Genomic DNA, 16,289 nt, shown 5'->3' on the forward strand with positions numbered 1-16,289 from the left:
TGTTAGAAACAGATGACCAGAACGTGTTATGTTTGCTAAAGTTGTCATCACCTAACTCGCACGATTCCAGGGATCGCATTGAAACGGATGCAGCTTTTACCGAATCGTCTTGGATTCTGGATTATTACAACCTCATTTAAAAAATAGGACCGGTTTCATATACCTCGCATAAGTTTTCAAAGCAGATTGATTTCAATTAATATTAGCATGATGTTGAAAATTCATGACTTTCCACTTTGAGACTGCACTGTTTTGTCGGTCTAAGCTCAAAAGTAACGATTTTTGAAATGAATAAAAATTAAAATAGTGTGCAAATAAATTTGACCCTAAAACATACTGAGGTCGTGGGTGCAAACCACACCGAAGGAAAGTAGTTACCTTATATCCAAATTTCGAATTAAATCAAGTATTAAGACTTCGTAATTACATAGCGTACTTGTTGGGTGGTCAATGCCCGGAAATTAGCCAATTAACTTTAAATAAACCAAACATGAGAAAAAAAGAAAAAGATATTAAAAACAGGCAAACATCTTCTTCTTCTATATATATAAAAACCAATCTATGTATGTATGTTCGCTAACTACTTCTGAACCACTTGGCCGATTTCAACCAAATTTGGTACAGACATTCTCTATCCTCAGAGGAAGTTAACAAAGGGGTGGGATGGTCATGTAGAAAAGGGGAGGGTGGGGGGAGGAGTTTTGTTCAGAAAACGAACAATTCTGTGTAACTTTCAACTCCCAGGACCGATTTCAACCAAATTTGGTACAGACATTCTCTATCCTCAGAGGAAGTTAACAAAGGGGTGGGATGGTCATGTAGAAAAGGGGGAGGGGTGGTGGGAGGGGTTTTGTTCAGAAAACGAACAATTCTGTGTAACTTTCAACTCCCAGGACCGATTTCAACCAAATTTGGTACACACATTCTCTATCCTCACAGGAAGTTAACAAAGGGGTGGGATGGTCATTTGGAAACGGGGGAGCGGTGGTGGGGGGGTTTTTTTTTCAGAAAACGAACAATTCTGTGTAACTTTCAACTCCCAGGACCGATTTCAACCAAATTTTGTACACATATTCACTACGAGGAGGTAATCATATGGGAGGGATTTGGGAAAGGGGAGGGTCTGGAGGAGGGGTTTGTTTAGAAAACGGGCAATTCAAAGTAAATCATGAACCCCTGTACCGATTTCAACCAAATTTGGTACACACATTCTACATCATAAGGAAAAGATAACAAAGGGATGGGATGGTCATTGGAAAAAGGAGGGTATAGGGGAGGTGTTGTCTTTGGAAAACGAGCAACTCAGTGTAACTCCCAACCCCCAGGACCGATTTCAATCAAATTTTGTACACATATTCACTATGAGGAGCCGATCGTACGGGAGGGAAATTTGGATAAGGGGGTAGGGGTCTGAAGGGAGGGTATTGTTCAGAAAACGGGCAATTTAGTGTAACTTCTGAACCCCTGTACCGATTTCAACCAAATTTGGTACACACATTTTCTATCCCTAGGAGAAGATAACAAAGGGGTGAAATGGCCGTTGAGAAAAGAGGAAGGGTAAAGGGAAAGCGGTTGTCTTTAGAAAACGGGCAATTCAGTGTAACTCCTGACCCCAGGACCAATTCTAAGCAGATTAAATGATTAAATCATTCAACTCTATGATTAAAGATTATGATTAATGAATTATAATTTTTGAAAATGATGACTGATAATGATTAATGATTAAATTCATTTTTGACAATAATTAACGATTATGAATAATAGATGAAAAAACCGTTGGATTATGATTAACGATTACCGATCGTGATTAAATGTTGACACACTATGTGTATGGTTAATGATTAACGATCGATATGATTAATGATTGATGATTATGAATGATCAAATTGCATAGTGATCCATAATCGAGTAACCTTTATTCCAAATTTTAAAAGGTATGATAATTATATGATAATGATTCAAGATTAATAAATAAAAGCAAGGTATGCAATGATCCAATGTTCCAGCATAACTTCTGTACCTTGCCCGATTTCAACCAAATTTGGAACAAACATTCTTTTTCTTAAGAAGGCGAAGATGACAGGGATCGATCAACTCAACACTTCATCGAAATCATGGTTTGCCCAGAGAAAAGCAATGATTAAAGTGTTTCCTTCTGGACGGTAAATGTGATCATTTCTTTAAAAATAGACGTTTTTCCGGAATAAGGCATCGGTGTATGTTTTTCCTTCTTTAGAAATAGACGTTTGCCCGGAATAAAAGCGATTTTGGGTTTGATCCCATTTTCAAAATCAGTCAATGTTTTCAAATGTAATCTACCTTCTTTTAATCAAATGATGAAATATCAATAAGAAAACACAATTATCCTTTTGACCTATTCCAATTCCGATGGTGAAAAAAACTGCGAATTAAACTGGCAACTCCGAGCAAGGCCGGGTACATAAAGCTAGTTATCATATAATTATCATACCTTTTAAAATTTGGAATAAACGTTACTCGATTATGGATCACTATGCAATTTGATCATTCATAATCATCAATCATTAATCATATCGATCGTTAATCATTAACCATACACATAGTGTGTCAACATTTAATCGCGATCGGTAATCGTTAATCATAATCCAACGGTTTTTTTCATTATTCATAATCGTTAATTATTGTCAAAAATGAATTTAATCATTAATCATTATCAGTCATCATTTTCAAAAAATTATAATTCATTTATCATAATCTTTAATCATATAGTTGAATGATTTAATCATTTAATCTGCTTAGAATTGGTCCTGGGGTCAGGAGTTACACTGAATTGCCCGTTTTCTAAAGACAACCGCTTTCCTTTACCCTTCCTCTTTTCTCAACGGCCATTTCACCCCTTTGTTATCTTCTCCTAGGGATAGAAAATGTGTACCAAATTTGGTTGAAATCGGTACAGGGGTTCAGAAGTTACACTAAATTGCCCGTTTTCTGAACAATACCCTCCCTTCAGACCCCTACCCCTTATCCAAATTTCCCTCCCGTACGATCGGCTCCTCATAGTGAATATGTGTACAAAATTTGATTGAAATCGGTCCTGGGGTTGGGAGTTACACTGAGTTGCTCGTTTTCCAAAGACAACACCTCCCCTATACCCTCCCTTTTTTCCAATGACCATCCCATCCCTTTGTTATCTTTTTCCTTATGATGTAGAATGTGTACCAAATTTGGTTGAAATCGGTACAGGGTTCATGATTTACTTTGAATTGCCCGTTTTCTAAACAAAACCCTCCCTCCAGACCTCCCCTTTCCCAAATCCCCTCCCATATGATTACCTCCTCGTAGTGAATATGTGTACAAAATTTGGTTGAAATCGGTCCTGGGAGTTGAAAGTTACACAGAATTGTTCGTTTTCTGAACAAAACCCTTCCCACCACCCCTCCCCCTTTTCTACATGACCATCCCACCCCTTTGTTAACTTCCTCTGAGGATAGAGAATGTCTGTACCAAATTTGGTTGAAATCGGCCAAGTGGTTCAGAAGTAGTTAGCGAACATACATACATAGATTGGTTTTTATATATATAGAAGATTACAATACAAGTCTTTCTGTTAATATTTGGAAAGTTGCTAAAGAGCGTCCAGGAAGGTTGTGATTTGTGAATAACTCCAAAACATTCATATTAAATAATAATAAAAAAATATCATACAAAGTACCGAGACGTTAAGCTAAAATTGATTGAACTCTACACTGAAGTCGGTTTTTACACGAGGGATAAGTAAAAACCGCGAAAACTCTAAAATCCGCGTGAAATAAAAACCGCGTAAGAATGATTTCATCAAGAATCGATTTTTAAAAGTTTTACATCTTTTTGAAAAATTACACTAAGAAAACTATTTTTTTCGCGTGAAAAATGCCTAAAGTGTAAACAAAATGATTTAGTTGGAGCAAATTATCACCATAGAGAACATCGAAACTCTCCCTAGAAGACATAAATGATGGTCAGCTGGTAGGGGAACAGACGGCTTTGACAGGTTTTGTTCTATTATTGGCAGGGGGGTTTTTGTCGACCGAATTTTATGAAATTTGGCCACAATATTCTTTGATATGCAAAGAATGTTTGGGCCAAATTTGAGCATAATCAGTCATAAAAAACCCCCTGCCAATAATAGAACAAAACCTGCCAAAGCCGTCATTACCCCTAGATGAATTAAGAAGAATGATGATGCCCTGGCACAAAAGGTAAAATCAATGCGATGTTTGAATTGTTTAGTGAAGACTAACTCATTCACAATTTCTTTCAATCTTAAACATTCACTTACTCACACACAGTATCATACATTCACATATTCGCGCAATCTTTTTGTCTTTCTCGTACAACAGAGTTGTACCAGAAGGCTGTTATTCCACTCCAAAAGCCAAATTTTGATACGAGGCTCGGAGACCCATAGTGTTATATACCAATCGACTAAGCAAATGTTCGTCTGTGCGTATGTGCGTATGTGTGTAGCCACGGGAATTTTTTTTTTGTTAAACTCGTTTCATATAGAAGGACTTGACCGATTCGAGTGCAACTAGTTTCATTCGAAGGAGAAACTTTCCTAGTTGGACACTATTGTTTTTGTTTGCTAATAACTTATGCGGCTTGAATAATATTTCTATTTTTCTTTCAACAAATACGCTGTTTACATGTACACTTCAAATCATTAATCAATTTAGCCGTGACGCAATCCATTACTCTCATAGTTGAGTAATTCTAAGGCAGCGTGATATAATCGCATCAACGCTTTTACCGCCAAAATGTAGGCAATTTACGTTGCATTTACCATTCTAATTCGAATTCAACACATTGAATCGAGAAAGGCATAATCACCACTGGGGGATAAATTTGGGGGTTTTCATCTACTCACAAACTGATTCTCTTATATTTACATTCACTTGTATAACCTCTAACTCTTTCTCTTTTTCACTCAATCACATTCTCACTCATTCACTTAGTCACTAACTTACACACATATTGGCTCGTTATCTCATTAGTTAACTTCCTTACCCACTATTATACTTTTACATTTGCTTATTCACCCACTGAATCATTTATTTACTTATCCATGCACTATCTCGCATACACGCAAAAAAAATGTTGCGGTCGAAACTACCATTCCGAGGGTTAATTTAAGAATACGCACCGCCGATTTTCAGCAGACAACAAACCCGTTTGATTTTACCATGCGCGCAGTAAAAATCAACTGTGGTCCTGGTGGAATGTTGTTACATGAACTGAATCAGTGGTGAATTTGTTCGAATGCATGGTTAATTTAACTGAAAATTTGTGGTTGTTTTCAAAACATGGCGTAGTCTACAAAATAGTAATTGTTACCATGGAATTTTTTTCTGTGTACTCACTTAATCACTAACTCATTCACTTTCTCACCTATTGATTAATTCGTCCGGTTTTTATTCTTACTCAAATAATCATTAATTCTCATTAAATCTCTCGCTTACTCACTAACTCACTTATTCATTTGCTCAACATCAAAATCAGTTACTCATGGCTTCACATGCTTTCTTCCTCACTAATTGATTAACTAGTCTTTTTACTAACTCACTCAATCCCTCGTTCCTCTCGTTCATTAATTTTTCCTCACTCCCAAGCTTTCCATGCTCACTTATTCACTGACTTAATTACTAACCCACTTACTCACACACTAACTTACTCTCTTACTAGCTTACTATCTTATTCACTCACTCATTAACTCACTCACTCACTTACTGACTCACTCATTTACTCATTCACTTACTCTCAACTACTTGCCCATTCACTCACTTACTCTCTTTATCATTTACTCATTCGCTCACTTACTCCCTCATTCATTTACGCACTCATTCACTTAAGCAGTCACTCATTCTCTCATACGATTATATCTATTGGTTTATGGCGTTTATTGGTTATCGCGTTCGTTTACTCATTAATTATTATTAATTCATACTAAGGGCAAAGTGGCCTGTACACACTAACTTTCACCTACTCAGTGACTGAGTAAAATTGTATTGCTCTCTCTTTCTATCCCACGGAAATTTTACTCAATTTCTGTCAAAAGCAGGACAACGCAAAACTATGAGTAATCCTGCTTTTGAAGGAAACTGAGTAAAATTTCCGTGGGAAGAAAAGAGATGGCAATACAATTTTACTCAGTCACTGAGTAGGTGAAAGTTAGAGTGTACGGTATATAAGAGCCTTCTCCATTCGGCTCGGTCCATGGCTACACGTCGCCAACCACGCAGTCTACGGAGGATCCGCAAGTCATCTTCCACCTGATCGATCCACCTTGCCCGCTGCACACCTCGCCTTCTTGTGCCCGTCGGATCGTTGTCGAGAACCATTTTCACCGGTTTACTGTTCGACATTCTGACTACGTGCCCGGCCCACCGCAGTCGTCCGATTTTCACAGTGTGAACGATGGATGGTTCTCCCAACAGCTGATGCAACTCGTGATTCATTCGCCTACTCCACGTACCTTGCGCCATCTGCACCCCACCATAGATGGTACGCAGCACTTTCCTTTCGAAAACTCCAAGTGCGCGTTGGTCCTCCACGAGCATCGTCCAGGTCTCGTGTCCGTAGAGGACTACCGGTCTAATGAGCGTTTTGTAGATTGTCAGTTTGGTACGACGGCGAACTCTATTCGGAGTCCAAAGTACGTACGATTTCCAGCCACTATGCGTCTTCGAATTTCTCTGCGGGTACCATTTTCGGCAGTCACCAGTGAGCCCAAGTACAGGAATTCTTCAACCACCTCGATTTCGTCACCACCGATGCAAACTCGCGGTGGGTGGCTCACATTATCTTCTCTTGAACCTCTTCCTATCATGTATTTCGTCGTCGACGTGTTGATGACTAGTCCGATCCGCTTGGCTTCCCTCTTCAGTCTGATGTAGGCTTCCTCCATCTTCTCAAAGTTACGTGCCATGATATCAATGTCGTCGGCGAAGCCAAATAGCAGGACGGCCATATTGGAAATTGTACCACTCGTGTTAATCCCTGCTCTTTGTATTACCCCTTCCAAAGCGATGTTGAATAACAGACATCACATGGACATCAACAGAAAGACCATCACCTTGCCGTAACCCTCTGCGGGTTTCGAAGGGACTCGAGAATGCCCCTGAAACTCGAACTACGCACATCACCCGATCCATCGTCGCTTTGATCAACCGTGTCAGTTTATCCAGAAATCCGTGTTCGTGCATTAGCTGCCATAGCTGGTCCCGATCGATTGTATCAAATGCAGCTTCGAAGTCGATGAATAGATGATGTGTGGGCACGTTGTATTCGCGGCATTTCTCCAGTACTTGGCGAATGGCGAACACCTGGTCCGTGGTGGAGCGTTCACCCATAAAACCCGCCTGGTACTGCCCCACAAACTCCCTTGCAATTGGTGCTAGTCGACGGCAGTACCTTGTAGGCGGCGTAGGAGAGTACCTTGTAGGCGGCGTTCAGCTATGTGATTGCGCAATAGTTGCACCAATCCAGCTTATCGCTCTTTTTGTAGATGGGACACCCGACACCTTCCATCCACTCCTGCGGCAAAACTTCATCCTCCCAAATCTTGGTAATGACCCAGTGCAGCGCTCTAGCCAGTGCCTCACCACCGTGTTTAAATAGCTCTCCTGGTAGTTGGTCAACCTTACTTATGGATCCTGTACACCTCCGGTGGTGCAAAGGGGCGACTTGAAAGATCTCCATCCTGAGCGTTGCCCGGCTATCGCTTTAACCTGTTGCCAGGTTAGATGAGCCTGTGGGTCTGCCTCTGCTGCGATTTCCCGCTGGGTTCCAGTCTAATGCTTGTTTACAGATTTCGTTTCCGCCCCTACGTAGAGTGTGGCCGACCCAGCCCCACTTCCGATCCCGAATTTCTGTTGCTATCGGCCTCTGGTGACAACGACGATGGAGCTCGTTGTTTGAGATCCAGTTGTGAGGCCACTAGGCCCGAATTATATACCGCAGGCATCTGTTAATGAACACCTGCAGCCGTTGAGTGTTCTCCACTGATACACACCATGTTTCGCTAGCGTATAACAGCACAGATTTCACGTTAGAGTTGAAAATTCGTATTTTGGTGCGTTCACTTATCTGCCTGTTTTTCCAGATATTTCTTAAACACGCAAAGGCAGCCCTTGCTTTCTTTATCCGTGCGCCTATGTCGATCTTGGTACCGCCGTCTGACACCATTTGGCTACCAAGATATTGGAAGCTTTCAACATTATCCACTGGTTGCCCGGCTACTGTGAAACTGGAAGGAGTCACCATGTTTACATCCAACGATTTGGTTTTGTTGAGCTTACTCTGCATATCAGAGCGCCGTTGCGCGAGGAGTGCAACATCATCCGCCAATTCGAAGTCGTTTAGGTGCTCCATGGTTATAAGCGGCCATAACAGCCCGCGGTTTGGTTCACGGTCAATCGCATCTACCAGAATCTCGTCGATTACGATGAGGAACAGTAACGGTGATAGAATACATCCTTGCCTCACACCAGCTACGACCCGGATATGATCGGACAAGACCCCATTGTGCAGCACTCTACACGAGAAGGCCTCGTACTGTGCCTCGATGAGGCCGATGATTTTCTCAGGGACTCCTTTGCGTCTCAGGGCGCCCCACATATTCTCGTGATTGAGACGGTCGAAAGCTTTTTCGTAGTCAATGAATACCAAGTAAAGGGACTCTTGGAATTCGTTGACCTGCTCCAGGATGATGCGGAGCGTGACGATATGGTCCACACAGGATCTTCCGGCACGGAATCCGGCTTGCTGCCGCGGGAGAGTCGCATCGATCTTCTCCTGAATCCGGGCTAGGACAATTTTGCACAGAACTTTGAGAACGGTACACAGCAACATAATGCCTCGCCAGTTATCGCATACAGTCAGGTCACCCTTTTTGGGCACCTTCACTAAGATACCTTGCATCCAGTCGACCGGGAAAGTTGCGGTGTCCCAGATATTACGAAATAAACGATGCAGTAGTTGAGCAGATGTCATGGGGTCAGCTTTGAGCATCTCGGCTGATATGCGATCGACCCCTGGAACTTTATTCGATTTCATGCTTTGGATGGCTGTTTGAATGTCTAGCAGTGATGGAGCTTCGGTATTGACGCGTGTTATACGTCGGATCCTAGGCAGATCATGCCGAGGTGGTGATGGCCTAGCAGGCACTTGAAAAAGTTGTTCGAAGTGCTCGAACCAGCGTTTCAGCTGGTCAGTTGGGTCGGCCAATAACTGATCATTCGCGTCTTTCACAGGCATCGTTGCATTCATCTTCGCCCCGCTTAAGCGTCGTGAGATATCGTAGAGGAGGCGAATGTCCCCGGTTGCGGCGGCTCTCTCTCCTTCGTCGGCCAGAGAGTCTGCCCACGCTCGCTTGTCCCGTCGACATGAGCGTTTTACTTCCTTCTCAAGAGCCGCGTATCATTGACGGGCTCAGACTTTGGCTCCTCTGGTTTTCGATCGCTCTATCACGGCTTTGGCTTCTCTTCGCACCTCTATCTTTCTCCAGGTCTCATCGGTGATCCATTGTTTTCTCTGGATGCGCAGTTCGCCCAGATTGTTCTCGCTAGTGGCGATGAAGGCATTCTTGATGGCGGTCCATTGGTCTTCCACGCTGCCACCTTCCGGAATATCTGCAGCACGCGTCTCCAGTTCTTCAACGAAGGACCGTTTCACCGTGGCATCTTCCAGTCGCCGTGTGTTGAATCGTCGTCCAACTCTTTCCTCCTGCCGACGAATCCGCGCAATGCGCAGGCGTATGGAGAGGTGATGATCAGACGCGATATCGGCACTACGTTTATTCCGTACATCAAGAAGACTCCGTTTCCATTTTCGGCTGATGCAGATGTGGTCGATTTGATTTTCTGTAAAGCCGTCACGGGAGACCCACGTGACCTTGTGAACCGGTCGATGAGCGAAGAGCGATCCCCCGATCACCATGTCGCTATTACCACAAAATTCTGCGAACAGCTCTCCGTTTTCGCTCATTTCTCCGAGACCATGGCGTCCCATAATGCGCTCATGGTTCGAGTTGTCGGATCCGATCTTCGCATTGAAGTCGCCCAAACAGATCTTGATATCACCCTTCGGAATTCTATCTACGACGGCATTGAGTTGACTGTAGAAGTTCTCTTTGTCTTGCAGATCAGCACCATTGGTTGGCGCATAACATTGGATTATAGTAAGGTTTCGGACCCGTGTTCTAAATCTGGCAACGATTATCCTTTCACTTATAGGTTCCCACTTCATAAGCGCATAGTGTGCCTGAGCGCTTAGTAGGAAGCCAACTCCGCGATGCCGGGGAGCGTGTTCACCTCGTAAACCAGAGTATAGCAGAACTTGTCCCAACGGCGTTCTGTGTTCTCCAAAGTTTGGCCAACGGACTTCACTCAGTCCCAGTATCTCAAGCTTCATGCGGCGTGCCTCATTGGCAAGTTGTGCCAATTTACCCTGCTGGGCTAAAACGTTCCTTGTTCCTATTCTTGTCCGTTGTTTCGCGCTAAGAGTCGTCGCCGTAAAATCAGTCCGTATTCTTTCATTATCGGATTCTAGAATAAATTGATGTTTCGGTAACAGCAGGTTGTTGGCCCAAGGTTCCCTATCCACCGGGATGGGGCTGCCATCTTAGGTATAGCTTCCGGGGAATAGCATTTCATACTCAGTTGGTCAACCCCAGGGGCTTTGTTGTTCTTCAGCCGGCCAATCTCCTCCTGGATTTCCTGGAGATCCGGAGCCGGTAAAATAATGTCCTGCGCGCGTTCTCCTAGGTCCATCACCATACCGCCATCTTCGTCTGTCACATCGCCATTCAGATGTTCTTCGTAGTGCTGCCGCCACCTTTGGATCACCTCACGCTCGTTCGTACGAAGGTTCCCGTTTATGTCTTTACACATATCAGGCTATGGCACGTGGCCCTTACGTGAACGGTTTAACTTCTCATAGAACTTTCGTGTGTTAATAGCGCGGTACAGTTGCTCTGTCTTTTCACGGTCTCGATCTTCCTGCTGCCGCTTTTTCCTCCGGAAAGTCGAGTTTTGTCTGTTCCGCGCCCGTTTGTATCGTGCCTCGTTCGCCCCCGTGCGGTGTTGCAGCAATCTCCAAATGCAGCGGTTGCGGAGCTTCGCTTCTTTCTTGTCGTCGGGTCGCCCTTCGTGTGGGCAGTGCACGTTGATGATGCTATAGTTCAAGGTCACTCCTGACGGAATCCAAGATTAAAAGTGCTCGCGTTTTCGGGGGCACACCACTCGATACGGAAGCAACGCACAACTGTCATTTTTATTATTTCAAGCATGCTGCGACGCAGCAAAAGCTAAATCAACAAAAATGACAGTTGTGCGCCGCCTCTGAATCGAGCGGTATGCCCCCGAAAACGCGAGCAATTTTAATCTTGGATTCCGTCAGGAGTGACCTTAAGAAACGGCCTTTAAACCTCAGCTTGCACATCCTTGCGTTGATTGGCTGCCACCCAATCAGGCGTTGGCGCATCTTACCCAGCACTATGAAGCCGGTTCCCAGCTCGTTGGTGGTACCACAGCTTTGGTAGAAGGTAGCCGCTCGATGCCCGCTTTTCCACACTTTCTGTCTTGTCCAGCAAATCTCCTGCAGCGCCACGACGTCGAAGTTGCGGGGATGTAATTCATCGTAGATAATCCTGTCGCAACCAGCGAAACCTAGCGACTTGCAGTTCCATGTTCCAAGCTTTCAATCGTGATTTTTTATTCGTCGCCTAGGTCTTTGCCGATTATATCGAGTCGCATTATCTCTTATATTGTTCGTTATTATTGGTTTTCCAGGCGGCTTATTGGGCCTGCGCAAACCTCCTGTCTCGTCGGAGGACCGACGTGTCAGGGCTGTTTAGCGTCCCACCTAACACCAGGACTTGGGCTTGTGCGCTTTGAGCGGCACGCCGTCGCTTTGGTGGGGCCTACTTGCGGATACATGCAGCTTTTTATAGGAATTTACCAGGGCCCACTGTCAAGCCCCACACCTCCTAGGCAAGCCCCACAACTCGCAGATGGCATGGGGAGGGATCGTCAAGCCCTTGGGCATAGTCCCTGCTGCCCACAACTCATTTATTCATACTCTAATTCACGATATTCTTCCATTCACTTGTTCGCTGACTCACTCACTCACTTACTCACTCACCCATGCACGTGGAAAATCTGCACCCTCATCAACTAGCATTTTGATCGGTTTCTACATACAGTCATATATTTATTATACGGTGCACTGGGATCGCTTTTTACGTTATTTGTTTTTGGTTATTTTTGGAACTTGAAATTAATAAAGCCACTTGTATAATGCAGGCCCTTTAGTACGACGGACTGAATCAACTCTTCAGCGGATTCGAAAAGATCCTGCAGATGCTAGAAAATATAAGTGAACAGACTGCCCAATGGAGTACTATACTGGCATATATGCTTTGTGGTCGGTTGGGCACAACGGCACCACGTTCATGGGAAGCTCACCACAATTCCAAGTACTTTCCGAAGTATATGTAATGGGTGAATTTCCTCCACAACCAGTAGTGTTCAGTGTTGCAGTAAATAGCCCCATTGAAGTCAAACAGCCTCTATCAACGTCAGTCGAAGATGTCAATGTGATTTTTGGCGCACCCCTTTCCATTGCCTCAAGTTCCAGAAAATGAAGATTGCGGAGCGAAATAAAGCGTTTATGAGAGGAAAACTTTGTCGCAACTGCCTGCCTGCCAAAACATGTGACAAAGGTCCAGGATCCTGGACAAAGGATCCTGCACGTCATTCCGGTAAGATCCTCCGTTCCACCCGCGTCGAGAAGAAGGCATGCTAGCTCGAACAATGTTGAACTCCTGCTCCCAACATTGCTTCAAGAGGTTCTAAGGAGTTCTGGAACAAGCTCTACTTCCGAGTCTCACCAACATATCTGTCAGTTCATGGCATTGGTTCTGGCCAGTGTGTGTGTCAACAAAGCTCGTTAGCGCAGGAGAGGAAATTAATTGAAAGTTTATCTAGGCTCGCCAATGCATGAATATGTAACTTATGTGGCAAGTACAATGAATACACTATGTCCAGGGAGTCAAACATGTTTTCCACCCGAAAACATCCTGAAACCGGACCGAGAATCGAACTCGCTAGCTTCGGATTGGCAATTCTATGTCTTTACTGACAAGGCTAACTGGAGACCCTGGTTAACGATTACGATGATCTAATTCCCCCAAATCTTTCTAGGCTCGGTACAAAATCGAACTTAGAACTTAGAACATCTATTTAAGACATATCAAAATCGTAAATCATAGCCATAGTACCTGTATGGGATCAAAGGGATACTATTGGTTTTGTACCGAGCGTAGTTGACGTGGTAGAAACTTTGGGTCTTAACTCCAGAATAATTTGTAGAACTTAGAACATCCGATTTGTACATATCTAAATCGGAAATCTTTCCCATGGCCTCTAAGGACTTATATGGAGACAATGGGGTGTTATTGGGTTTGCACCGATGTTAGTTGACGTGGTAGAACCTTTAGGTTAGAACTCCTAAATGATTTGGAGAACTTAGAAGATCCGATTTGGACATATCCAAATCGTAAATCATACGCTCGGCCTCTAAGGACCTATGTGGAGTCAATGGGGTGCTATTGGTATTGTACCGAGCGTAGTTGACGTGGTAGATCCTTTAGGTCTGAGCTCCAGAATGATTTGGAGAACCTAGAACATCTGCAGAAATATTGACAGCATCACATTTGATATAATTTTTAATGACAATTTCGCATAATAATAATAATAAAATCGATGTTGCGTGGTATTATTATGAGATTTTTGTCCACACAAAAGTAGCCAATTGTCATGCACAATTTTGGTATGGCGGTCTACGATCAGTTTCGGAAAATTTATGAAGTTGTTGATTGTGTTGAGTATATAAACATGGCGGAGATATTTCTAAGTCAAATCCAGATCAATATGACCCGAACACCGTTAGTGTGAGTTTTTCTTTAGAAGTTGCTACGTTGCGATAAGATAAATCACTTAGTAGGACTTCGAGGTAATGTCATAAGACGAGTTAGTACTATCCTATTTAATTCCACCACTTGATTGCAGCTTAACAGATACGTATATCGACCTCAACAGTAAGGCCGCCTTCAGTGTCTGGTACTTGTGACGTACTTGACCCGACGAAATACGTATCTGTAAAGTTCCAATCAAGTGGTGGAATTAAATGGGATACTACTAACTTGTCCTATGGCAAATAAAGACATTCCAATAAAAAGCTCTAAATCATTTCCTTATCAGAAATATGAGCTGATTGTCCTTAGTGTTACTTTCCTGTGAACTTGAAAAAAAACATGAGATTAAGACTTCTAAATTTTAATTTTCCTTTGAACATGTTTTGCATTATCAATAACACGTCATACGCCTATGAACTTCAGATGGATTAATAAGTGCCCACATTTTCAGAGGCATGAAATGGTATGATGTTTCTAAAAACACTTCCTCATAACGGTAACAATTTCGCAGAAACATACTCATCTCCAAACATGATAAACAAAATAAATGAATTATCAAATAGAATTAAAGAAAAAACATAGAATATTGTTACAAAATCTTTGAAAATAGAATCGCTGCTATTCAAGATCCATTTACAATCATTGCTAGTTACATTAAAACCACATCCAAGTCTATCCATATAAACGAAAAACTTACCACAAATATGCCACAAAATTGAAAATTTGAATATCCGTTATCAAGCATTTGTCACCGAAGTCAATAGCACTGAAGTAACTAATTAATTATCATCGAACCACCGTATTCAAACAATAACCAGTTTGACCGTGCTTTAAAGTGTGAACATAACGAATATCTGCTCCGAACACTGCTCGCGTACACTCTAGTTCCCACTATCATTTTAACTCTTGATCTATCCGCGCAGATCTCACTCACAGCTACTGAGCGATGACGCGAAAACGTAAAAATATTCCTAAATCTATGGTTTGACATAATGCTAATTTGCGGTAACTATCAACGTGGGGAGGCACAATGCATAGTCTAATAATACCTTCCAGTGCATGACCGACCGGACTGCACTGCAACGCACCATTCAATACCTACAGTCCCAGTCTAGTCGGTCAATGTGATGCGATAAGCGCTCAGGGAGCGAGGGGGTGCTGTACGAACCTCCTCAGGAAAAAGTTGTGAAAAGCTGTAGGGAAAAAGCATTCATATTTCTTGAGCCGACACAGATCCATTGTGCATCCTTATCGGCTTCGAAAAGTACACTGTTGGGTTGGTATTGGTCGTTTGTAAAAGAATATGGACCATGAGCTACACAAAGAACCGTCAGAAGCGATTTTTTCCTACATCAGCGCATACTATCCCAGTCTACCCTACTTAAATATTACAGCTGATACACTTGAACGAAACCAGACCAGTAGGTCCCATTCAGTTCGTCGATATCGTGCAATGGTAAATAATAACTCTCAACCATATCGGCGGACATCATGTCAATTTGTTCTATGTATGTACACTAATAAAAATCCGTATGGGTACAATGTAGCTACTGAAAATGTGAAAATCATTACCTAGTGATTAAAATTCATGTTAATAGAAACCAGGTATAGGTATAGAAAATTACAATTTTTTGCGTGACGTACTTTTACGAAGGCTTTTGCTAGTTCTATGGTATTTTACCAGATAACAGCTTCAGGACTTGCACAAAAAACATGATGTTTTAGAGCAGACGCGGCCTCAAACATAAGGCTTGTTCGCGCCAAAATCTAGACACATATTTTTAGGAACAAAAATAAGCTGTAGTTGGTTTAATCCGGCACAGTTTTCACTTCAAATGGCTTCATTCATTGTCTATGCTTCGATGTATGCATGAAAGCTGATAACATTTGAATTTCCCGAGAAATAATACGTGCCGGATTCGTTTCACCTTCGCGTACTGCTGAAGGTTCATAAAATCCGTCAAACAAGCATCGACAAATTTCAAAACGCTATGAGCAGTGTTCACATGAATACACAAAGTTTTAGCCAGTTTCCGGATTGAGAGTCCCGAATTTTAATTGCGGCTGAACCAGGGATGCCAGGGGATATTTTCAAATATCTTCACAGTTGAGTCTTAAAATGTCTTCAATATCAAAATTATGATCATCAGTGAAAAAAATTCAAAATCCAATAGATTTGTAATTTCAATCATCTCCTTGTTTTATGTATCGTTTATTTTTACACACACAAATAGTTAGAATTCAAGAACCCGTAATACTGGGTAGATACCTTTTCGTGGTGTGTTACGGGGTAAGT

The 16,289-nt window shown here is 42.6% G+C and overlaps 1 protein-coding gene across 1 annotated transcript in view; it reads right to left on the reverse strand.

The window, feature by feature from the left end:
• LOC134218047 (sodium-coupled monocarboxylate transporter 1-like) overlaps positions 1 to 15,016 on the reverse strand; it is a 56,153-nt gene extending 41,137 nt beyond the window's left edge. Inside the window, exon 1 of the mRNA XM_062696948.1 lies at positions 14,691 to 15,016. Coding sequence (XP_062552932.1) covers positions 14,691 to 14,738 — 48 coding nt within the window. The 5' untranslated portion in view covers positions 14,739 to 15,016. The remainder of the gene's footprint in view (positions 1 to 14,690) is intronic.
• Positions 15,017 to 16,289: the final 1,273 nt, after the last annotated feature.

The sequence above is a fragment of the Armigeres subalbatus genome, chromosome 1, assembly GCF_024139115.2.
Source record: "Armigeres subalbatus isolate Guangzhou_Male chromosome 1, GZ_Asu_2, whole genome shotgun sequence".
NCBI lineage: Eukaryota > Metazoa > Arthropoda > Insecta > Diptera > Culicidae > Armigeres > Armigeres subalbatus.